This window comes from Leuresthes tenuis, unplaced genomic scaffold (genome assembly GCF_036924035.1).
Source record: "Leuresthes tenuis unplaced genomic scaffold, fLeuTen1.0.hap1 SCAF_1, whole genome shotgun sequence".
NCBI lineage: Eukaryota > Metazoa > Chordata > Actinopteri > Atheriniformes > Atherinopsidae > Leuresthes > Leuresthes tenuis.
The window spans coordinates 14,455,336-14,481,881 of record NW_027325355.1 but is presented as its reverse complement, the minus strand read 5'-3'; the positions used below and the strand labels follow the sequence as shown (position 1 = coordinate 14,481,881).

General features: G+C 40.8%; 1 protein-coding gene across 1 annotated transcript in view; it reads right to left on the bottom strand.

Moving 5' to 3' along the window:
• LOC140292710 (receptor tyrosine-protein kinase erbB-4-like) overlaps window positions 1–26,546 on the bottom strand; it is a 287,439-nt gene that overhangs the window by 42,432 nt on the left and 218,461 nt on the right. Inside the window, exons 14-19 of the mRNA XM_072379491.1 lie at window positions 23,914–24,007; window positions 19,832–19,986; window positions 16,270–16,314; window positions 11,833–11,965; window positions 2,235–2,357; window positions 1,561–1,659 (exon numbers count right to left, since the gene is read on the bottom strand). Coding sequence (XP_072235592.1) covers window positions 1,561–1,659; window positions 2,235–2,357; window positions 11,833–11,965; window positions 16,270–16,314; window positions 19,832–19,986; window positions 23,914–24,007 — 649 coding nt within the window. The remainder of the gene's footprint in view (window positions 1–1,560; window positions 1,660–2,234; window positions 2,358–11,832; window positions 11,966–16,269; window positions 16,315–19,831; window positions 19,987–23,913; window positions 24,008–26,546) is intronic.

The following is a 26,546-nucleotide window of genomic DNA, read 5'->3' as shown; positions in this document are numbered from 1 at the left end:
TGGCACTTCAGTGGCTAGTTTCTCAGTGGCAAAGCGTGAGCCTGCCTTTAGATTGCTGTTTAACAAGCCAGCAGACAGAGCATATTGGCTCTGGTTGGACAGAGCACCCCACTGGGAGGAACAAAGAAACAGAGAGAGGTTGAGGAAAAGAAGAGGGGAAGATGGAGGGAATGAAGAGGTAAACGGGGCAGAAAGGATAGAAAGAGGGTAGAAGCAAAGCAAAGTTACGACGGGAAGAAAAACAAAAGAGAAATACGCAATAAAGGGTGTGCTGTGGTTAGTCGTAAGCAGGTTACGGATGAAAATTTCTCAGAATTTTAGTTGCACCAGATTTTCCATTGTCATTTGTTGACTCAGTAATGTTGCCACAGCCATCTTCTGTGCAGCCATGTTCTGTGTTGAGGACTGGATCTTCCCTTTCTCTCCAGTAAGGTCATTTCAACATTGCAGATAGGCCAGAAAATAAGCAATGGGCAATTTAAATGGCGCTTTAACTCATAATGGCTTATAAATAGGCTCAGAAACACTGGCAGCTACAGGTTGTTGTCATTGTCCGTATATTTGGTATTTAGGGTGCATTTGGGTGCATCTTTGAAGGAACCATCAATTCACAAAATAACTTACAGGTTTTAGAGGGAAGGCCTTGTTTTTTCAGCAAGAGAATCCACTTTCTGCACAGTGAACAACGGCATTGGTTCAAAGTAAAATGTTGCTAACCTGATTTGCCAGCAGTCCAAACCTGTAGCCTGTTTTGCAGGGAAAACCTTGCGTATTTCAGCAGTGCAGACAGCACTATGCCCATTTAACAACAGCACGGCTCTGTAGTCAGAGTCTGGGTGCTGAACTGACGTGCCTGCAGTTCAAACCTGTCACCCAACTAATAATGGATTAGAATGAATAAAAAAAAGTAGCTTAACACTGCTTTCAAGCAAGAATGGTCTCCTCAGTTCCCAAGTGATGCAGGCTAGAGGTCCTTTTGTCACAAAAGATTATTAACCTTATCTTAGTAATTCAATGTTGTCTTTGAATTGTTTTCAGTTAGGCTTTAAATCATTTTTAAAATGAATGCATTCTGTTTCCATCTACTTTTTATACAGCCTTTCTTTTTGGGGTAGATGAAATGTCTGACAATCACATTGACTGAATGATAAGCAACTACCTTTCTGCAAAATCACCTCATAAGAAAGAGGAATCCAATATACGTGATGGAGGAGGGGAAGAAAGAAAAGTGGAGAAAGGTGACAAAGACTAGAGTTGAAAACTCCACAGCTTCTTCTCCTCCCCTATATCACTCCTGGCTTCCAATAAAGCCATATCTCATAAACTAGTGCTGTTTTTTAATAGAGTCTTGTTCAATACATACCTAACTGTACTGTGCAGTGGAGCTCACTTTATTACAGGCACTGACTGAGATGCTACTCTCATAAGAATTTACCGCCAAATACGCAATCCCACAAAGTGACAAGCTCGGCCATCTCTTTGACAGCACTAAGGCTTTACAGCTCAGACACACGGACTCGAATACAAATAGACACAAATTGTTGTGCTATAAATACTCACATCCATGAACTCCACATTGGCTTTAGGACCAGTGGCCTCGTTGAGGATTTTAATAGCAACGGGGATCTTCACTGTTTCACCCTCTGGGACCCAGATGCCCTGAAACACACAAGCAATCACCATAAATGCGCCGCTCTGAGCCCCAATAAACATGCTCAAACACACACAGCTATGACCCTGATGCTTTTGATCAGAGCTGGTTCTGTTAAACTGTCTTGCTAGCATTTCTTTGTAGGTCTGATCCATCTAAAATAGTGTGCTGATGGTAAAAAAAAAAAAAGAAAGAGATGAGTCGGAAGACCTTCAGTACAATCATCTAACGAATTTATTAGATGCATGAGGCTTAAATTTAACAGTCTGTTACAGACTGAGAGCTGTGAATCATGTAATGTAGCTATAAATTGCATGCAGATTTATGAAATAGTATATGGCATAAAATTAAACTGGTACATCAATCAATGCTGGGGGTAGAAAATGCAGTGATCATTTGATGGGTTTTCCTAAATATTTTGGGGCGGTATTAACAATTTGTTAAGAGAAGTGAGTTTGCAGAAGAAACTGCAGTTTCTCTTCCATGTTGCCATTTTGCCTACTCAAAGGTGTTTGATTCACAAAGCGTGGACTGATGTGGTCCAAGCACCGACCCACTCTCATAAACACGGGTGCACACTGACCTTGTAGACCGTTCCAAAAGCTCCCGAACCAAGAATCTTGACCCTCTTCAGCTCCGTCTCCTTCAGGATGCGCAGCTGAGCCTGGTTAGGGGCCGTTCCACTCGGAGTCAAGGGTTCCACCAGCTGAGAAAACACGTGCACACACATATTCAACAGTCACGCCGTTTGCCAGCTTTCCTGAGATTCTGACAATAATTTCAGTTCAAATACTCTCTTTTTCAAGCAGCTAACACACGACCAGCTTAGATGCAGTTTGAAGGAGAGACGCGATTAATTAACGACAATTTCAGGTAAAATATATTAAATATAGAAGCAGCCAAGAAGACAATTCAAGGATATTCTAATGGGAGTAAATGTTTATAAAAAGCTACATTAGAACTTTTTATTTTCTCTTTCTGTGTTTTACAGCTTAAATAGTCCCTACAAACTTACTCTAACACAGAGAACGATACCCCTGAAATGCCTAAAAAGTCTTGTCCGTAGTCCAGAATTTCAATTCAGTTCGATTCAGTTCAATTCAATTACCTTTAATGATGAATAACATAAGCTGACATAAACATTTGAAAGTTGAATTGTAACAGAGAGAGAGAGGTGAAAATTGAAATTTTCAGTGATCGCTATCAATGGGTCGGGGTGTGTTTTTTGTTGCTTGGCTACAATTCAGCCGATGATGTTAACCACAGCATTGGCAGGCAACACAGCTGAACTCTCAGCAGACAACATAGACAGGAAGTCACAAGCCAGCAGCTCAATAAATCTCTGTCTGCAGTCTCTGTCTGCCTATTTAGCTGAGTAGAGTTGTTAAGAGTTGTTGTGGCAGCCATGTCTCGGTGAAAAAAATAATATTGCCTTCCTGATATTCCTGCTGCATCCTCATCAGGGGTCCTGGCCCATTAATTCATCTGCCAGCGATCTCACACTTCCATGATGGGAAGAAATGTTTTAAACTTCCTCCTCCTTTTTCTCCAATTTGCTCTGGCTCTGCATTCTAGACGTTTCCTCTTCAAGTCATCTGGATGTGAATTCCTTTACTGGGCATTATTTGATAGCTCAGTTAGCTTCAATATGCAAACAACTTTCTCATGGTTATGCATCAATAAAAACTTTTTTTTTAAAATTTTCACAGAAAAAATGCTCATAAGGAAATCTCAAGAAGATGCAAATAAAGACAAATATGGCCAGAGCTAATGCAGCACCACTTGAGCGCCATGTTTTCTTTTTATAAATGATAAATATCTGCACAACTATGTAAAATGTTTGCATAATGCCTGCACCTTATGGCGAGTTTGCCATGCCTCAAGCAAAGAATAAGCAGCACGTTTAAGGAGCAGTTGGCCAATCAGAACAGACTGTGTCTTTCATGAGGGGAAGTCTTAAAGACACAGGTCATGAAACAGAGACGTCGCATCAGTGAACAGTTTGAGAAGCTTTTTTGTTTAGAAGGGAAAGCATGTAAACCAATTCTTGCAGACCCTTGTAAATAAGAAAGAGAGAATAACATGGGATCTTCAATGTAAGTTGTCCTAACTGTTGTCCTAACCATCTTATGAAGACAAAACTGAGATAATTCTGTTTGATAGCAAAGAGAAGAGGGTCATCACTGGTAAATATCTTGAGACTCGGGCCCTTACAATCATTGACCAAGTTCGTAACCTTGAAGTGTTGATAGACTCAGATCTGACCTTCAGCAGCCACATCAAAGCTGTCACTAAGGCAGCTTTTTACCAACTCAGACACATCAACAGAATTAAAGGTTTTCTCTCCCAAAAAGACCAGGAGAAACTCATCCATGCATTCATCTCCAGTAGACTCCATTACTGTAATTGTATTTTAACTGGACTTCCCAAAAAGAGCATTAAACATCTGCAGCTCATCCAGAACGCTGCTGCTAAAGTTTTAATCAGGACTAAGAGATCTGAACACATCACACCAGTTTTAAAATCTTTACTCTGGCTTCCAGTCAGTCCCAGAATATATTTTAAAAGCCGACTGATGGTTTACAAATCCCAGAACGGTTTAGGCCCAAAATACATCTGTGATATGTTCAGAGAATATAAACCCAGCAGAGCTCTTACATCCAAGGATTCAGGTCAGCTGGTCCAGTCCAGAGTCCAGACTGAACATGGAGAAGCAGCATTTAGCTGTTATGCTGCAAACAAGTGGAACAAATTGCCAGTGGAGATTAAACTGTCACCAAATGGAGACATTTTTAAATCCAGGTTAAAAACATTTCTTTTCTCATGTGTCTATGCATGAAATCTGCACGGTATCTTTTAACTTATCGAGACTGTTGCTTGTTTTTAATCATTTTAAGTTAATTTGAATTATTTAGTTTCTTTCTATTTATATTCTTTTACATATTTTCAATGCTTTTTCTGCTCCCCGCTGCAATGCTTTTATTTTATGTAAAGCACATGTTTGTTTTTGTACATGAAATGTGCGATACAGATAAATTTGACTTTGACTTGATATGAAAGATAGACCAGCAAATTTCTTTAATTCTGCATTTACTCCAATTTTACACAGCAAACAAGCTATGAAATGGCATCATATAATCCCACACAGTTAGAATGCCATCACTACTGTCTTTGTTAATCCTATAAATGGTTTCAATGGTTTCAAAGAAACTTTAACTTTTGAACCCCATTTTGATAATCTCCTCACCAGTGACCCTTTTTAAAAAACACATTTTTAACAGAAAAAGGCCCAATGGGACTATAGTTGCAATTTTCAGAAGAATTCCCCAGAGCATACAGCTACATGTAAAGCTTGCCATTCGTTTGCTTCAAGACAGAATATTTTTAATGTTTTTGGTATTCCGGGTGCCACATGAGCCGGCTGGGATTGTTCTGCTCTAAAGGTTTGTAGGAAATAAATAAGCTGCCAAAACAGGGACCGTCTTGTCCTTATAGTTACGATTTGACATGCATTTATGAACAAATAAATCAGGGGTGTGAGGGTGAGGTTCTGTCTGAAATGGCACCAACCAGCGCGGACTGTAGTGTGCCCAGCACTAAGCAAATCACAGACTGGTGTCACATTTGACAAAAAGCAGCAGCTGACCAGCTGTGCACATACAAAACAATTCCAGCTCATGGTTTTGACAAGCCTCCTCCGTGCTGCTTCCCTGCCAGTAACAGCCGACACTGAACAGCATCTCAGCAGCTGGCCTGGTCACCCTGCTCACCACTAACTGCTCAACAAAGCCTCTCCACCTAAATATAAAGAGCCGGAACTGGCACCTGCAACTGAGCTGTGAAAAGATCTGAGCCACTCACACGCAGAGACGTGCACACACAATTTCACCCGTGCAACATATAGTGAACATTTTACGACACTACGGCAACGCATACAAATTTTCTGCTCGTGCAGTCCTGCACGTGCACAAATATTCATGCATATGCTCGTCAACCACACATGAAACTCTAGCATTCATATGACACATACCTGAACACAACGCACGCATTCACACCCAAGCAAAAAGTCAATGCGTCTGATCAATATACGTCTTAATGAGCCATCAGCCTACCGGGGCCCTCGTTTGCTGCGGTTTATCAGCGGTATAATCACCCAGCTCAACCATGGCTATCAAACAATATAATGAGACCATTTATCAGTCAGTCAGCCATACAAAACCATCAGGACAATAGGGCTGGCGATCGCAGTGCCAGGGCTAGTCGGCAGAATGGATGATATGGCCTGGAGCTCAGCAATGACATGTCGTTTAATGGCTATTGTTACGGCTGGGCCTGAAGGTGCAGTGTAAGCCTATTGAGGTGCCACCGGTGGAAGTGAGTTAGCGGATGGAGCAGGGGAAGGAAAATTACCAATAAATTCCCTCAGAGAAAGAAAAGGGAAGTGAGGGAGATGAAAGAAGGAAAGAGCAAGAAGTGTGTCATTGTCATGTGCGAGTCCAGCCCTGTTTCACACGTTCACTGCACAAATTCATTAGTTTTACAGATTTAAAAGCATCGTAAGATGCTTGTTTTTTTTCTGGACACGCTCCTGGTGGAGAGCTAACCACACTGGCAATCCAGGAATGGAGGAAAATGGAGGTTTCTGGGTCCGTTTGAAACATAGTACCAATTTTTAAAAAAAATGTATACACAGTCTTGTGAAAAAGTAAACCCCTGTTATTTCCAAGGTCTTTCCAAGCATATATTTCAAAACTAAAACTAATACACCTTGTTCTGAACAGGCACCATTGTAGCCTTATATTTAGCCACCAGAGTGGCTTTTTTTTATTGTGACATATTTTTGTGAAACAGCTTTAGGATTTAATCTACAGCTACACAGACTAAGTTTAAGTTCCCCATTATCTTAAAGGTTTTTCGGGCATGAGCACCCTTTATACGACAGGGTAGACAAAGATATGCGTAGAGGAACTACAGCCTCTGTACATGGCATGGCTGTTCAACCAGTTGAGCTATACGGTGCCAGTCTTTTAAAAAATTCTAACATTAATATTAATATTTTTTTAGGACAAAATACATCCTCCACCCCCCCATTCTCCTTCTTCTTCTTTTTTTTTTTTTTTGGTATTACTTGGTACAACTTATTAAAAAGTGTGTATAATTATGCATAATTATGTATTTATGTTGTTGCACTTCTTTTTTTCCCAAATGTCAGTCATGATAAAAATGCATGTCTAGTTTGAATGCACAAATAAATAATAAACACTCACTTGTGACTCCCTTGAACTATGACCTGCTGTATGAATGTATTAATATAACTGTGTGTTTTCTTATCATCTGCAATTCTAATGAGTGCAATTATAATGCAGTATATATTGGCTTTGCCTGTGCAGGGCTGCTGATTCATTTCCATAAATTACGGTCTTAGCAACTGGTTCTAGTCGATATTGTTTAACATATTTATGGTCATATTTATTTACTTACTTGCTTCTTTTGATATGTTTTTGCAATTGTGTACGTTCCCACAGGGAATCAATTTAGGCTATCCTGTGGCGAGAATCCCACATGTACTTTAATTAGCTGTGTTTAGCAAGTCTTTAATGCTGTTAGTTGTAAAAGCACAGAGTTAGGCCTTTAAATGGCTGACTACAGTTAATGACTACATTCAACATAGTAGTAGGTGTAAGATTTGGTCACTTCCATTGTTATGATCCTGTTTTTTGGGCAGAGAACATTGTTTGCACAGAACTTGTGTTGCACGAATAACAGGAAAACAAGTCTTTCTATCGACACAGGGATTTGGGGAGGGTTCTGAAAGTGAGTACAGGGATGTGACCTAGGGAGGTGGTTATGGAGCAGTAATAAGAGCAGATGGTGACAGGCTGTAGCTGTTATTGTTTCATTAGGACAAGTCTGGACCGGACAGAGAGGAGAGGCAGAGGAGAAGCCTATTAAATACAATACAGGCTCAGGGCCGCAACACTCTCTTGAGCTTGCTCTCGCTCGCTCACACACAAACACTCAGCACACCACTTTATTTACCAGCTAATAATGCACCGTGCCTTTGCCAAATGAGCTTCACTGGTGGCGCAGTGGACAGGATGCGGATGCTTCATTGGACAAATAAGCAGTACGTTTGAGCCTCCAGCTAGAATACATTCCCGGAATTATTGTGTATTGAATAAGTAAACAGTGTCTTCAAACATAAACATGCACTGCAAACCCTCGGGTGCATGCTTTAATGTTCAAATTAGCCATTCAAAACGCTGCATTTGTTGCGCTTTATAATTGAAACACAGTGAGGTGAAACGGCATTGTCATGCCCCAACCTTTTGCTGAGGAGCAACTGGATTTAAGGCTGGTTTATAAGCAATTAAACTGCTGCTTATAGATATTCCACAAATGTAGAATCCATCAAAGAGGAAATGTTTAGTGGTTAAACAGGATCATTAGACTCAGATACATGAACCAAACATATTATGTTGTACAAATCCACGGGTTTACACAACTGTGACCACACAACTTTAACAGAACTGATCATTTCCAAATGATAACAACAAGCTTCTTATATTTTCTCTCAACATGGCATTCAAATATGGCTGGAATAGCTACATATGCTGTGCAATATTTGGGGAACCGCAATGTCACAGAGAGGGCTCATTAAGGCAATTTGTACATATTAGCAAGAGGACACCAGTGTGCAAGGACATTCTAATAAACAAACTCCTCACAGCAGTAATGAACTAACATCTCCTGTGCGAAGTGCACTGAAACTATCCGTAATAACTCGATTACTTATCATGTAGCCCCTCAAAGGCACAGGACCACTGGCTACATTTCATGAGTTGGGTCCAACAGGGTAAAAAGTCAAATTAAAAACAAACAACCCAAAATGATTTGTTAGTTCCTGACTGGCAAAACACAGCTGATCCAGGGAAAGCTAAGCAGCAGTGCTGGGGTTTCAGCCAAATTCTGTTTTCTTCCTGAATTGTCTGGTTTTGCAGAATTTGTGCCCACTACAGCTTTGGATTTCTGTTCTTGGCCGGAAGGATTGGAATCAGACATTTCTTCTGCTGTTGTAGTCCATCTGCCACAAGCTTGTGCACCCAGAGATGCTACACCGCTCACCACACTTGTACAGAGTACTTATCAAGCCTTTCTGTCAACTCTCTGCTCGTTTCCCGTGACGCTCCTTGTTGATAAGGGGGAGTTGGATTTGATTTACTTTTCCTGCATGAAAATCACAGGAGAACAGATGCTATTTATACCTTTATTTGATGGAGGGAAAGGTAGACTTTAGATTTTATTGATAACCTGGTTGTCTTAGTTGCTGGTATTTAGGACTAATAGGGCAGATGTGAAATTAATAAAGTGAAATTTATATTATCATATGTTCCATAAGGCTTATACAATGTACAATGTCTGCCTTCACTTGATGGATAAGTGATTATTTTTAATGTCTGCCTGCGAACGTTGGGAGCTGTCCAGCTCCACCGAATGCTGAAATCCTTCTTGCAAAGGAGCAGAGGAGAGCGTGTAAGCACGGGAGCTGTCCACATCATGTGGTTCTGAAACACTCAACTGGCCCAGTTTTCTGCTGAACCGCTAAGAGGAGGACCTTCCGGGAAGGAGGAGAAAGCGATTCTAAGTGCATTAGTATGGGGTCAAAGTTCAAGGCCTAAAACAGTGACAGGACTCTGTTTGTGCTGTCTCTCCTTGTGGAAAGCCAACTTGTTTTCTGGGGGCTTTCTTCAAAGGCTTTACAGCACCAGTCGGGCTCTTTCATATTAGTATAGTTTTCCAAGGTTAGACAGAAAAAAATAAATTAAAAAACTAAATAAATCGAAAGATGGAGCGGAACAAACAGAAGATTCCACAACAGATAACAAGGCAGATGAGCAGAGAGTGAGAAATCAAAATAAGAGAACAAAAAAAAGGAGGTGATGACAGAAGAAAAGAGAGAAAAGGCAAAACAAAAAGAGAACAACAAAGAAAAGAACAAGCAGTGTGTTTTGCAAGTCAACACGGTGCAACAGCCTTCACACGTGTCCTTGATATGGAAATAATGGCTGAGCCTCTCAGATCGTGTTTTGACAGGGCAACTGGAGGCATCTCTTCCCTGTGTGACACAAGAGGTGAGCTCTGTGTTTAAAAAGCTATAGCAGATAAGGAGAGAGAGAGAGAGAGAGAGAGAGAGAGAGAGAGGGAGTCCCCGAGCTTTTGCTGTCCCCAAATCCCCCATCCAGACAAGCTTGATCTCCATTCACAGACACGGAGTCAGCTCTATTATATGTTTGAACTGAGAATCCACATTCACCAGCCGTCCAAAGCCTTTTGCATTGTTTCGTCAGCCTGAAAGAGCCTCTGAAAAGAGTGACACAGACTGCAAGGGGTGCAGTTTTTTCAGCGTTCTAGCTTGGTGAGATTGGAGATCAGCTTCCAGACTGGAAGGTTGAAATCTGAGCATACAAGCATACATTCAAAATTAATCTATCTGGTGTCTACGCAAATTAGGCTTGACATAAATATGCAGCTTTAAACTATATTTGTGAATTCGGGACAAATTAACATAAGCATTTTGGACTGAAACCCATATTGAGATTTTTATTATGACTGTAACCTATTAAACATTCACCTCCCTGCGAGCACAAATCATAAAAGGTAAATTCCATAAAATGACCAACAGAGAAAGACTGATCTGGTTAAGCTTAGGATATTACTAACATGTGTGCATATGGGCTGTTGTGGGGATTTAATGTACAGTATAACCTGTGAGACCAACCTGCCACATGTGTTTAAGATTTGATTTTGCCCAATTAAGTGTCCTCAGAGATTGCAGAAATTGCCAAGGCTGCCCATATTTCACATTCTGGTGGTGTCATAGTATTGACTCAAACTGTGCGGGTATAAAAATTAAAATCAATCTCAGGGAAAATGTATTCAGAAAGATGCAAAAGGAGCAAAAAGGATTCCCCCCTCCAGCCAGATCCTTCTCAGCCCCTCCTTCTCTGTGACAGTACATTAGCAAATCTGCTTCCCCACTGGTCAAGCTGCTGTCGAAACAGGGCTTGGCTGATTAAGATAGATGTGTATGGCCGGGATGAGGCAGAAACTGCCCCTGGTCGCCCTCCTCCTGTCTCTGGTCTGACAGCTGTCTATAACACTGCAGCCTCTACCTGTAAATTACACTAATGGAGAATGACAAGCAGCCTACCAGACTCCTTGAAGCAAGGCCACTCAGTGGACCAGCATTGACAACATAACTGCTCGGCTACACACAAGAAACAGGGGAAGAGTGTCTTCTGGTAGCATAAAAAGTGATCAGCCTGAACATGAGCGCACACATGTGTAGCTCACACTCACCTGCACCTCAATCTCTTACTTTCTCCCCTGAATATAAAGTCTGCTCTGCTGTCTAATGCTTCCAAGAAATGAACCTCCTTCAAGGCCAGATCGATGGGCGATGGCGGCCATGCATAATTTTAAAACCGCCCGTGCACAGCATGGTTTGGCTAAGTACCTAGCCAAGGTTTAATGTTTCAAGGTTTGCTTATGACTTTAGTTCAGTTCATCTGAAAAGCAGCACCGCAGTTCTGAGGTAAACTGTTCACATTCAAAATAAGGGGAAAGTGCAGCATCCAAAATTGAGAAAGTATCGTGAAAGAAAAAGATTTTTTTCATTGAACTAATTGAGAATCCAGTTAAAGCTTTTCATCTCTTCGATCAACAGAATTATAAAAACTAGTATGAATATCTTTAATTCAAACTACAATAAAATACATGCTTAAGTGTTCAAGAAATCCATTATTTTTCCTCTGCTTTTTTACACTGCTGCAGTCTTAAATTTGACATCCATTTGATGTCCCGTCTCTTTTAGACACCTCTTTTGAAAGGCCCAGTTTCCCCAGATTGGTCAGATGACTGGTCAAAAATGATGGAGAGCAAGGCAGCTGCTCGATGGTTGTTTGAGGTGTGCCAAACTAGCCACTGGCCAGGCATTTTTTAAAAATATGTTTCATGGTGATGTCGTTAAGTATCGGAAGAAAATCCAAGACTAAAAACGAGATATTTGGTGGGGGGAGAGCAACTCCTTTGGACTTTCTAAGCATAATAAAATACTCTGTAAGAGTCTTGCCATGTGTAATCTATTCAAGTTCCTACCGTTATGATCTCTACATGCTTACCTCGGTCTCCAGGAAGCGCCGCAACGCCCTCTTCTTCTTGATACTTTTACGTCGGACATAAACGGCCACGCTGAGCGCCAGAATGACGATGATGAATAGGCCTCCGATAATGCCAGCTGCAATTAAAGGTGTCCTGTAGAGACAGAGGAGGAGAGAAAAAAAAACCAAAAACATTGCTGAAACATTAAGAAAAGAAAAAGCAATTGGAGAAAAAGTGCAAACCTGAGCTGGAGTTGACAAATGATCAAATCTGCTGTTAAAAACCCAAAACAGACTCAGACGTAACCACCAAGTCCCAAATCGAGTTTTCAGCTAAATAAATCGCGGCGCTGGATGCTCTGAATGAGATCACCACAAAACTCTGATGGAATGGTTCATTTCGATGACAAACAAAGGAGATCTCGGAGAAGTCTTATTGAAGTCATGCGACTTTGCTTTACCTCTGCTAGGAAAAAAAAAATAATGCTTCTAATAAATGAACAATCAAAAGTGCCTATCCTTCACAAATTGCTTCTCCTCCTTCTGGGGGAAAAAAACTGCCTAAGGGAAGCAAAAAGGTTGGAAGTTAAAAGCTCTTTCTCTTTCTAATGACAGCACTAATGCATTTGCCATTTACATACCTCTTGCAGTTGAAGGTACTGTTATGCTACCTTTTTAATTCTGGCCTTATATTATTTCCTCTAGTCTGTATTTCATTTTCACCCTATTGCCAATGCCAGAATCTTCACTGCACAACCACATTGCAGAACACAACGCGTGCTTAAACCTGATACCTAAGGTTCAAAAGTCTCTCACTTGTAGAAACCATTAGCAGCTAATGGAACACTCGTGTACCACGGTGCTGTGGTGGAACAAGGTGCGGCAGCATTAGCCATATTGATCGTTATAGACTTAAGGCGGGAGGGGGATTGAAATTTACAAAGAGGCTGCGGGTTTTGGACGAAATGAGATATACTACCATGTGGTGAATAGTAATGCAGCAGTTTGGAGTGATTAGGTCGAGGGGGGGAAGACAGACAAGGAGAAACAAATAACCAAAGTTTATAAGGTGTGGAATAGAAATACAAGAAAGGACGAAAAGGAAAGAAAATAAGAAATAAAGGAGGAGCGGGAAGAACGATAAACTAGTTTTCTGAAGCTTGGGAGAAAAAGACCCGAACAGATGGTGAGATAGGTTTAGGTAGCTCTCGATAAGGAAAAGCACTTTTTTTTAATTAGGAGGAAGCGGTTCGGAGCAGAACACGGGAGCATGAGATGAGACAAGGCTGTCGTGCCACTGGAAGAACTCAGGGACCAGAGCCTCAGCAGAGGCCTCCTCGAGGAAAGTGAAAAAGGTCTCATATCAGTTTCCTCTGTGTAAGAGCGGCTCGAGGCCTTCATTAGGGCTAATTAGTTCAATCTTGATTAGTCTGTCAACTCTTTACTTTGTGAAATTGGAGATGTCTTCCATGGCTATTTCAGTGTAGCTGTTGTCATATTCAGCAGGCTGAAATCACACCTTAATGCGACATATTCACTCTCAGCCACCGATTTAAAGTGTTTTCATCCTGAGCTTGTACATTTTCCAATGCAGTGCAGCCTAAAAAAAAAGAAGAAATCAACAGCCAAAAAAGAAGGAAAAGATGAAAAGCTCCTATAAATGAGAAGCTCGCATAGACGAGGTAGACGGTTTCCATCAATTCTGAGATAAAAAATCCTAATTTTCTGGTAATAACTCTTTCTTTTTTTTTCTTTAAATAGAAAGTCATTAGGTGTTATGTTTCCTTTTCTCCTCAGGCTGTGCGCGCTCACATGAAAAAAGCGCCATTTTACGCATCGACTGACCACCTTCACAAAATACACCAATCTCCTGACACTCAATTTATGAATGGGGAGGTGTGAAGAATATAAAAAGCATCGCGGCAAAAAGCAACCACGTTCCCGCAGTTAAGCGTGGAATGCTGACTGAACGATTAGATGTGCAAAGAAATCTAACACCGCATATCCCCTACTGTTTAAGTCACGACTCATGACAGCTGCACAAAGATCTTAATCTCGTAAGGGCTCGAACTTTAATTGCATTTAGTTCCAGCATTGTCCCATAAAACACGTAAATCGTGGAAGTCTTTGGCCAAATCGGAGAAATTAATTGAATCAACTGGATTATTCGCTGACATCTTACCTTTCAAATCTGAATAAAATCCAATACCAGGTGAGAATTTCGCTTTACAAGTTGATCCAACACTCGGATTGATTAGTTTTGGTTGAATCATCGAACAGATTAAAAGATGTAACTGAATTAGCATATAGTACTGTTGTAAAAGTGGTCAGCTAATACCAACAGTTGACCAACATCCAAATGCAAAGCGCAGATCAATATCTTAATCATTTTCAGGAGGTTCTCTGACAATCTGATATTCACTCAACGTCAATCAAGCACTTTCAGTTTGGATGCAGGGCCAGGCATCAATATTGATCCTATAACTCTGCACAACATCCAAATGTAGTTTAAGTGTAATTTTGCCGTCTGGGATGTCACCCGGTAATAAATCAATAGCCGTGTTTACACTGACAACTTACGATCAAATTAGTCGTTCAATGAACTGAAATGTGTCATGTAAACAGATCAATTAGATCACACCGATCTGATTAGGCTCAATCAGAAAGACTTTTTGATTTAGTATCTGAACAATTTTTTTTTGATAATCTAATCAACAGGAAAATGTTACCTTGTATATGTTTGATCTGATTGTTTGTCTCTGGCTGGAATAAATCTGTTCTCTTTGTGTATGCTTGAACCAGGTGAGCGTAAGATGAGCTGTGCAGTTTCTATAAAGTGGCAGCAAAAGCTGATCTAGTGTTGGAGAAATCAAAAGAGCTGAGGACTGATTGATTAATATGACAGTGCTCCTGAGCTGATTGGTACATTCAGTGCAACTAACCCAGTCTGAGGGTTTATTTAACAATCTCCAGTAATGCTCCTGGATTTAATCTATTGCTATGGAATAAAGTTTGGAAATCAGGTTCACTTTTCACATTTCAAAAGAGTTTCATTCTTATTAAATCCTTGGTAGCGAGCAAGTTAACATCCTATCTGATCTCCATACTTGAGATTCAGATTGAATCGCCAATCAGAAGGCCTTCTATCCGACTGAAGAAAGCTAATATATATTTGTATACATTTCTGAGCAATGCTCAGGAATGACTCTCTATTCACTCTTGGCTTCTTTCTTTACACATGTACGCATGAGCTTGGTTTTCAGAACAAAAAATGGTAGCGAACATGTTAACACTACAGCTCTTCTAACCCAAAGGTTTCCAACTTGTCTGTAAAAAAAAAAACACTTTACCCCGTTGCTGTTTCTCTTTGGGAATTCACACACCAAGCAGAAGCAACTCAGCACTGCATCAATGTGTGCTTACACAAAGCAAGATGGCAGCATAGTATTAGCTGAGAAAGGGTATAGCGACAGCACAAGGGACATAATGTTTATGTTTACCTTATCAGCCTTTTACCAAGCAGTCTAAAAGAAAATTTGCAAGTTCCACATCAGATTCCAGTCCTTTATGGCCTAAAAGCTGTCACCAGTGAAGAAAAGCAACATAAAAATTTGCTTGTTTGGGCAGCTTTTATTTTATTTCATGTCATTGCAGCCGCAGGCCATTTTTTTCTCTCTTTTTGTGGGAGGGTGGTAATGCTAGGTTCTTCTGTCATTGTTCTAATTACTTTCCATTAAAGTTTACTGGTCTCTACTACATCTTCTTCTTTTTTGTCTAGGACAAACTCGACACTATGAGGACTCATGTCCTATCTAATGCAGTCTGTTCCCAAAGAGTCCCAAGTTTTATATCTACGTTGCACTGTGCATATGACACATAATGCTTTTATAACACTATGTGTCCTGTTTTTCAAATTTTGTTGTTATTTGCGCTTAAATTTTTACAATTTAATTCAAAGAGCAACTTTAAAATAGTCCTTTTGTAATGATTTGTGGGGTCCATGATGTAATGATTTTGGCCTACCTGCTCATTATTCTAAGCCAGCATCGCACATTTTAAAGGTGCTAGCACTGTCTTGACATTGCACAGAAGGGCCCCAGCCGGGAATTGAACCTGGAACCCTCTTGCTGTGAGGTGACGGTGCTAACCACCACACCATGTAGCCCAAAAAAAACAAATACAATGAACTAACAGTACCAAAAATCCAGCAGTGGCATGAAAAAAGCTTGAAAAATTCTAGATAAATGTGTTATAACAGTAATACCATTTATGCCCCTCAGATCCTTATGTAACCTAATCAAAAGTTTAGTGCAGGCATAGACGGCAACAAAAGATTCTACACTTTTGCTAATGAGCGTCTCGAGACTCTGGATTTAACAAGAACTTTAACGAGTTGTGGCAAGAAACTAATGTTGGTCCCCTAGTCCCACATTATAAATGTATCTTGAGATCCCTTACCTGTCCATCATCCCAACACAATCTTGGAGTCTTGGCCCGATACACCTGCAGGGCAGAGAAACCACAGAGATCATCCTTTAAATCAGAGACAGGTTATGAGCAAACCTCATGTTGTCTTTCTTCCACGTCAATCAGCTGTCTCCGGGCAGCGCCCTGCCGCAAAGAGAGCACGGCTGACCACTTGTCAACGTGACAGGAGGAGGCATGTGTTGCCCAGGGGGCCATGTTTGTATTTCAGGTGATATTTGAAAGAATTTGTGGGCTGAGAAACCACTCTTTCAGCATTTAGTTGCCAGAGAATTGTCTAACTAAAGCACTGTGTCAAACCTTTGGGGAGAACAAAATGGTAGAAAAGAAAAAAAACTACCTTTTCACCACCCATGAAAAATGTATATCCTCAGCAGAACATAAAATAGAAAATAGTTATTTGTCTTTCCGCTGTGTGTATCCTGAAGTGAAGTTGAGAGATATTGGGTGTGATGTTGTGGTCTAGGTGCAGACACAGTGTCAGGTCAGTGTAGGTAGCATAGAGATTAATATGTTCTGGTGTGACAAGGTTTACTGCTTAGCATTTCCAGGGGTGTTATCTCGACATTCCCTTGACAGCTGCTTTATTTAGCTGCTTTTTGCACAGTCTTTTATGAACTCATAATTAAATAAATAAAGCAGCAGGAGGGATAACATTCCGCAGCATGCAGGCCAACACTTTTAGTTTTCATTAAACCCATGAAGCAATAAAGATTGCCCTTTTGATAAAATCCACTCTGCAATTTTCCCCAGCATCTCGGTACTTTGTGTTATAAGCCATTCAAAAGTCGGCCCAACTCTTAACTCGCAGTTTCAAACAGCAGTTTACTTTTTCACTCAGCATGGACACATAACTGTGTTGGGGGGGGGGGGGGGGGGGGGGGGGGGGGGGGGGGGGTTCAGTGATGACTCTGAGCTGTTATTCACAAAAATGAAAGAAAAATATGGTTCATAATTAAATCTGCAGGATTGCTCAGGATTCTAAATGCATTTCACCAAATATTTGGCTGAATGTCCATTAACAAGCACAACCTCTTGCTAGCTATCAATGAGCTTCTGGCAGAATTCTAATTGGACATTTGACCGATCTTCAGTGCAGAACTGGTAGAGTACAATGTTGGTTTCCTGATGCACCCCCAGCATTGATGCTAAGTCCATATATTTTTGATGGGGTAAAGATAAACTCATTCAGAGATCAATCCCCAAATTAAACTTCAATGCCTTGCATGTTCCTGACAATCCAAACCGATTTCTGCTTAACTCAGGGTGGCTGGTTAGTCTTTAACTCCAGCGTTTTAACCTGATGATCTTAGAATCAGATATTGTTTAGAAATGACTCCAAGACGTTCCTGAGTTTTGATTCTACTCCTCAGATTTGAAGAGAGCTCCCGAGACTTTCCCACAGTACTGTGAGTCTAACAAATCTGTCAAACAAATCTTTATGTTGGTACAGAGAAGGAGGCAGCAGCAGTCAATCATGATCACTTACAGTACATTAAGACGACATGTCAAGCATCCCTCAATAATTTAAGGGGGTGGAACTAAATATTTATGCCTTTAGGTACAGTTTTAACCAATGCGTTCTCAGAAATCCACAAGAATTATATATTGACGGATGGATTATTATTATTGAACCTACAAAAACCTACCTCGTGTGACCAGACTAGCAGCAAACAGCACATGGATACAACTATCACTGAGCTGGTCAACAAAGTGGAGTATTAAGCAGTCATAATACAGATAGTAGCGGATATTTCTTATGGGAAATAGCAGAGATCAAGCCGCAGGAAAAAGGAAAGCTTGTATTGAGTTACACATTGCCAAGTAGCCGGAGGCAAATTCTCCAAATGAATGTTAATGCTGGTATTTAGCTAACTGTTTGCTTCGTATAATACCCATGTCAGTGCTTCCTTCTAAGCCTACCAGTGCTGGAGCATTGCATTTTTTTTCCGTCTTCTTTGTTCTAAATCTTTATCAGTTACCACACTCCTTTTTAAAAGGTTAATAAAAGGTTAATGACTTTCACATTAGGTTCTTAAAAGACAAGAACTGAAACTTTCGGATTTTTAGAGGACTGTGATTCAGATTTAAAAAAAAAAACAGTTTCTTTTCTGTATCTTAAAAATCAAAGTCGGTGCTGATAACACTGATCAAGAGTTGATCAGTAAGAGTTGTTGCAGGTATGAAGGAAGTAAACAGGGCACATTCTCCACTGGCTCGTTAATTCTACACCCTTGTGTGGAGGATTTTAAACATTAGGGTTGATGTAGGAGAAGGGTTGCGTGAGCACAGGAAACCCAACAAACTGCACAGAAGTGCAGTTCAGAGATTAATAGTAGAATTAATAGTAATTACTATAAAAACAAGGACTTACAAGAAACACATCCTTGTCAGTAAGTATTAAGCACCTTCGGGAAGATGCAGATTTTCTTTCTCAGCCTCAAAATTGTTGCTTAAGCCTCTGATCTTTGACTTGTAATCATCAGATATGCCACGTGGATTTTGTCTTGATGTTGGTCCTTAGCATCACGGGGCTAACTGCAATAAACTAAAGCGAGCTCCTGCTAAGTAAGATATTAATTAAGTTCCTTTTCACCTCACATTATCTCACAAGTCCTGCTGCTAGGTTCCAGGGCCCTAATTTTGTTTGACGAGAGCACCGACACGCTTTATTCAAAGTGTGGGCTGGACAGTTTCTAGGTGTTGAGTTTATTCATCCATTTGCTTTGCAGTCTCTCCAGTCTTACTCTGAGAAACACAGATGTCTTATCGCTCATTAAACGTGGAGCTGAGGATAGGAGTCGGTTGTTTTGTCTTTTCATAAAGGGGCAAAAATTCATCAGGTTGTGGCTGAAAACAAAAAAACGATGAAATATAAAGTCATTTGCGACGTTTGTTTCTTTTTGTAAAACAATCCAGCACAAATGCGCTGAAATATTTAGATGCATTTTCTATTGACAAAGTGATAGATAAACCGACCTGTTCTCATTCTGAGTGTAAAACACTGTTATTCTTGTTAAAGCCAGCATTCGAGTTCACGAATTGATGTAAACTAGATTATAGAGAACACAATGATATATTGCTTTATCCTTCTTTTCCTCTTTTTGTTTGTCTTTTTTTCTGCCTATTTTAGAGAATTTTCCTTCGAAGGTCACCAAAGGATGAGGTCTTGTTCCCAAACAATTGTTCCACCTTCTCCTTCATCAAGAGCCAGCTGTTCCTCTCCCTACTTTATCATTTTTCTCCACACCTGGCCTCTCTTATCTCTCACTTCCTCTTATTCTTTGTCAGCACCCTTTATTCGAAGTGCATCTGTTTTGTACCCTTAGGGTCAGTAAATTCTGCCCCTCACCGAAAGGCCTCTGAATGCAGTTATAAGTCTGGGAATACATAAGTCCCTATCTCTTTGGGAGGGAGTTGCCACATGCTGGGTGCAATGCAGTCAGCCTTCATGATGCATGAAAACCCCACAGACAAAAGTAGCTATTCTAGGAAAGGAATTAACCTCCAGATCTTTATCACCCCTCTCTCTTACCCCTGGGTGCAGTTGGCATGGCATGGATGACACTCATTGTTGGCCTTGGCATATTTGAAGATGAAACTGTTGGCCCCCTGCAAACCGTCAGGGCATTTCTCCACGCAGTTGGGTCCATCTTTGAAGTGGAGGCATTTTACACATTGGTCGGGACCCTGAAAGAAAAGCAGAAGAAAAAAAGGATGGATGAGACGATGGGTAAGGAGGAGGTGGGGGACAAGGGGTGGATAAAGAAGGCGAAGCGAAAGGATTTGCGGGGCAAATGAAGAGAAGAAGATGTTGGGCAAAATGATAGGGTGAAGGAGACCAGAAGGGAAAAATAAAGTTGTGGAAAATGGAATGGGATAAAGAAACAGGAAGGAGTGGAGAAGAAAATGTACAGAGAATAAAATTGAACGAAATCTAATCCAAACCTTGCAAATCATGTCAATTTGCTCACTTTCAATCACAGCTAATTTAGCCGGCAGGACCCGCATGAATTCCATTCAGTCATTTATAATGTGTTGAGTAAAATTGCTAAGAATGTATTCCACTGCACCCCCCTGTTAAAATTGCCAAAACGCATAAGAGATCAGATCACGTCAAAGAACAGCACAGCGAAAGTGATGGAGGAGATGACAAGCTGTTACTGAGCACGAGCTCAGATGCAGCAGGATCATGAATTAGTGAGATGGGTAGTGGAGTGCGAGCGGGGATGAAAGAGAGACAAACTGACTGTACTCTTTGTGTGTTTGCGTGTGTCTGAAGCGATGAAGGTGTTGACAAAAAAAGAGAGATCTTACAATACTGCAGAGATGGAAGTGTTTGCATGTGTGTGTACTGGAGCTGTTGTTAGGAAGCAGTTGTCTTCTGGCTGCTGGGAGTTTTGCCATCACGCTCTGTTGCTAATGACAACCACAGTGACCTGATGGACAGCCTTTTGCAGTTTGACACATGCAGGCACACGCCATCAATAAACATTATTCTCACTTTGCATGATGGTGTGTATGCTGGTGTGGATGCATACAGATGTCTGAATGCATTCAAGTATGTCTGTGTATGCTCTATGCATGTGTATTTGTGTGTCAGATCGGCTGTGGATGATTGACTCTGGTGTTATTTACTACTGAGCTGTGACCAGCATCTCAAAGCCAGCAGCTTGTGTGTATCATTGAGAAGTTGCTCTCTCTTCATCTCCTATTCTCTTTCTCAGAGGACAGTCAGAAAAGGTTAGTCACACAATCACTAGATTCCCCAAAATCAGTCATGCAGCACATTAAGTACAACTTCCAATAATGTAACACCGCAAATGTAAAATTGGCCTTTGTGTTCATATATATATCATATCCACATTTGGTGCACTGGCTGGTATGTGCGCCACCAGAATGTTTACCAGTGTGACGCCTCACCCCTTCTTTTAAGAGCACTTTTTGGGAAATGAGAAGAGGACCAGCTATTGTAGTTCTGAAAGTTATTTTGCTTCCCTATTCTTTCTTGACATAGGATTCCAGCTCCTTTGCCTTATCTTTTGTTTCATAATGCTCGAATGTTTTCAGTGGGTTTTGACTGTGGACAGGCCAGTTTAGCACCCAGACACTCTATGGAGATGCTGTTCCAATATGTTACATTGTGATTTGGCATCGGTCCAGTCCCATTTTGTGTTTCCTCACCACCTTCAATTTCAAGAGTTCCCTTGGGGTGAGTTGTGTATTTTTCTTTCTCTACAAAAGAAGATAAGCAATCAGTTGTGGCCAATTCCTTTTAAACAAACACAGACATCACCTAAGGCATCTTTACCAGTAATAGAAGCCGGTTAAAACTTTACCCGATGCCAACAGTATGACTTGAACGTGGTTCTGGAACAGTTTTGTTACATGTTACAGAGTTTAGTCCCTCACTTCGATCAGAAATATCAGGGACAATTTGAGCTGTTGGCTGCTCTTGGTTGTCTTGGTGCTGTTGTTGGTCCAGAAGCTTTGCTCTGCTTGTGAAGAGACAAAAGTCAAACGTCTGTTTTGTGATGTAGTGAAACTGTGTGTTCAAAAATGATGATGGTTGTCAAGTAAAGCTATTGTCTGTGCTTCTAACCAACACTTGATTCTTTTTCGCTGCTTTGTCCATGTCAGTGCCTCTCAAATCAAACTACCCTTCAACCAATCGGTGCTCAACCTACATGCAGCATCATTTATGAGACCGTATGCTTTCTATTTTTATACCCACCACAAACCAGTCAACCAGCATTTCCAGCACCTGGAAAAGCAATTAAATCAGATTGTGGTTTGTATGACAGACAGCAAACAATTCTTGTTGTTGTCTGCTCCATGCCAGGTAGCATGTATAACGTGAATGACTTCTGTTCATATTGAATTAACCAGTGACAGTTGAACACAAAGAATGAGATCCGACTATTGAATTGTGTGTTGAACTGTGTGGAAATTCCTATGCTATTCCGATTGAAGTGTGTCTCTGCAATATCTGAGTTTCAGCGCATCTTACCATGCTATTCTGGGAAAAAAAGGTCCTGAAAAAGGCTACTCAAAATGGAGGGATAGGTCAACATTGTAAATGGTTCACACCTACGTGGTCTCCTTTAACCTTATCTAAGTTCCACAAAGCACTTTCAAATGTGTTTCTCAATCAACAATTCCTACAAATGCTCATAATGTGCTTCTTCTCTGCCATCCATATTTGCTAAGGCTGTCACTTTTTCCAAAAATCAAGTTAGAGAGCGCAGATGAAATAAGGCACAATTCTTTGAGTGTATTTGAATGCTGTAGGATAACAAAGCTTGTTTGAATTCTACAATAGGCTTTCCTCGCTAGTTTCCACCATTTTTATAGAAGCTTAGACAACAGCATAGCTTATCTCACTTAAAGCACATCAACATTTGTATTAGGTCAAGCTGAAAAAAAAAAGTGCCCTCTGCTGGATCCTATGGCACACTACTTCTAACAGTTTGACACATCTATAAAGCTTAGGGTCTGTAGCACCTATGAACTGTAACTCTTTAATTCAAATGGGTTACTGGCATCCAAAGTTTCCCCACATTTGAGCTGATGTGTGTACTAATATATGCAGTGCTTTTTTTCTGTACAAATACACAGTGATGAGTAGACTGGGGGCAATAGGAAAGTTCAGTGTCTTGCTCAAGGATACTGGATTGTCTGGGAACTGAAGGTAAGAAGATGACTGCTTTGCTGGTGAGAGTTGGTATGAGCGAGGAGTGAAATGGATCTGCCCATTGTTTTATTTTTTTCAATCTGCAAAGTTTTTACTGAAGAAGATGTCAAAATCTGTAAATATTGTGCAATTATGTGCATTTCATGGGTTTTCATTAGCTGCAAGCGGTTCGCTGAACTTGGTGACATGAACAGATGTAAAGTAAATCTAAGGCCACTCGTCATGTTATTCACATCAGAGTGGTAACTCTATATATTGACAAATCAAAAACAAATTGCTGCCCGATGAGGCTAAATATCCAGTAAATCAAAAGCCAGTTATTCATTGTGGCAGAAATACATTGTGTCAAATTTCCTATCGGCTCACCATCAAAAACATCCTCGAGATTGATCAAACAACCTTTCTGGGTGTCCCCTGGTCTGTTTTTGTATTATACAGCAGATAATGCAGCTGTAGCCTTGAATAAACATATTTATTCATTTTGAAAACATTATATGTTCAGAAAGAGAAGATTTTTGAAAGCCTGTGTATTCAAGTTGAGATGTGTTTATGCCCCTAACTCGAAAAAGCGACTTCACTGAAAGGTCAGAACCTAATCTCATTTTGCTTTTTGAGTGTGTATATATGTGTGTTTGCCAAAAGCTTGCTTTCTAAAGTAGCCACAGTAGTTTATCATTCCTCCCATTAACCTACCATTCACCTTTGTAAACACAGCTTATATCTGCTGAAATCCTACGTGCAAAACAGATAGACTCCAACAAAAAAAGGTCCACTTCAACACACGGAAGATATGAGACTATCTTGCACAGAAAAAATGAGAAGGGCAGTTTAATCTAAAAGTCAATTTCTGAATTTCTATAACGTTTTAAAAGAAAAAGAAGACGACTGTGGGGGTGTCTGGGGCAGATTTAGGACAGTCTTACCGGGCCAAGACATGTCAAGCTGTTTCCATCCATCTTCTCACACTGGCTGTCGCACTCCAGGCACACGGTTCCATTGGCAAATTCCCGCACTTCCCTGATAGAGATGAGAAAATCAGAACAGAGGTGCATGGATTATAGATTTGAGAGCATGTCCACATTCAAATATTGATCAACAGAATGCTACTTGAAGAAGCCGAAGCGTCCAGCAATCCGAAGCATTGCATATAAGCATATTTTTTACAATCGTGAGCAAACCCAAAGGGATGTGAAAGGAGAGATGGTGGAATGGAAAAAGGAAGGGGATGAAGGGAAGCGGAGGAGGGGAAGGAAAGTGACAGAAGTTTGCTTTGGAACAGGTGAAAGTGGAGCAGCAGAGGAAGTGCATGAAAGTCTGAGAAGAGCGGATTTAAAAGGGAATCGCAAAAAAAGTTAAAAAAATGGGAAGTCAAACACATTTACTTTTCATTCTCTTATCAAAGAATCATTGCCTTTTCCGCACAATACTCTTTGTTCAGCTAGTTAAAGCAAGGCGGTTTCTTTTGATTTTATTTTGTTTATCTTTCTCCACTGCAACATCGAAAGGAATAGACAGTCAACAATAGAGCTCAATATTGTGTATATGCACTGCAATTACAGAGGCAGGAGCTGTGTGTTGCCTCAGGCCATCCTGTTGAACCCTTCTGTGTGTCTATGGTGTGTGCAGGCGCTCAATCTATATGTTTCCTTCTTGTTTGGGTGCGAATCGGCGAATTAGCTTTGCTTTTTTTTTTTTTTTTTTGAAGCGAGGTGTCTGTGCCTGGACGGAAGTCGCCTGCTGTCAACAGCAACCGCTGACGATCAAAACCACTTTTCACATCACAGGGATCAATCTGCTGATGCAGAGGACAGACACCCTCAAAGGCGGATTCACCAAAATACAAACAAACCCACTTTCTCAGAGTGATGGGATAACACGAACGACTCTGTGTGTGTGTGTCTCTGTGTGGTTTATTTGTGTTAGCATCTGATGCTGCTGCGGTGGAATAAAGAGTCAACAGATTCCTGATCTGACACTGGGATATGCACATCTCCCGGGGTTATGGGAGTTTTCTGCATTTTCATGTGGTGAATATTAGATGAAAATCTTTTAGACTTAGTAGTTCTAAAAGCTACAAAAAAAGAAAAGAGACATTCTGACACTCCGGAGTTCAACGGCATCACATTAAAGGGGGATAAAAGTGAAGATAAAATCCCAGCTTTCCCTTTTGCTGAGCCTTAATGTCGGTGCATTTCTCCCTTTGAATGGTCCTTTCGGTTCATTTTTCTAACAGAGCAAGCTTGTCTCAAACAGCCAGAAAATACCAAATGTACAAATGTATCATTAAAAATGTTTACGAAAGAACTCTACGGAGAGTTCCATTACACGTCCCACTCGCCTTTCTTTCCCTTGCTCCAAAATAAATTCGATTTCTCTCATGGAAGCTCTGTCCGGAGGAATGCTTTAGAACAGACCCAGGCGTGGGAGAGATATCTCTTTTGTTGGTTGACTAGGGGGAAAAAAAATACATGGAGGAGAATGGGTATGAGACAAAGACCTCTGCAGCCGTGGTCTCTAGGGTCATTTCCATTCCGTCAAAGCCGTTCCTCCTGATTGGCCTCCTTCACGGCTGGAAGTGTGCGCCAAGACCCCGTCTGGGGATGGCCTGATGGGGGATTAGCCCTGTTTTAGCAGGAATATAAGCAGGGCTGTGGCCACTATTCAGACTTCAAAACATCCAGCAGGCCGGCGCACGGTCAACCCACCAGAGCAACTATTTTTTAATTAACCACTTTCAACGCCTCCCTAACTCACTTCCTCCTTCCTCCTTCCAACCCCAGCGGACGTCATCTCAGTTTTTTTTTTTTCCTTTCTCTTTTCCCCTTTCACACGCCTTTGCTCTCCCTTTGTTTTATTCAACAGTCTTCTAAACTGAAGGGAATTAGTGCCTCTCCTCATTAAGGATGGAGACGTAGAACAAGAGCGAGCTGAAGAATCTTAAGGTTTAAAATCACCGAGCAGAAAACATTTTTAATGAGCCAACACCAAATTCTTTGGAGATATACACTTCCATAGCTTCAGAACAAAGTAAGACATTAAACAAACATTTTTCTGGATTCAAAATAATAACCCCCTCATACTGTAACTAAATCCAAGAAACAACCATTAGTTATGCCGGGGTTGAAGATGGGTAACACAAAGTTAGAGGATGGCTTGACTGATGTTTTCATAATGAAATGCACTGTCACTGCAATAATTAGTACAGTGCAGCTCAACTGTGCTATTTAAATGATCAATCATCTATGTCCCGGCATACATGCACGACAGGGTTATCAAGTGCTGCAATAACTGTGGACCGTGTGAGAAAACAGGACATTCTGCGGCTCCAAACTTTCTCTGGGAGAAAATCAGTGTCTGTGCAAGTGAAGCTGAATTCACCGCACACACATAGACTTTAAGTTACTTGAGTGGTTGCTCTGTCACATGACACTGCGGTTATAAAATCTGGATTTTAGCAGAGCAGAGTGACGGTGAAGTTGACACGTAGTCAACTTGTTGTCAACGTAGTTTCTGATTTGTAAACGCTTCTAAGAAGAGAAGAAACTGAAATATATGC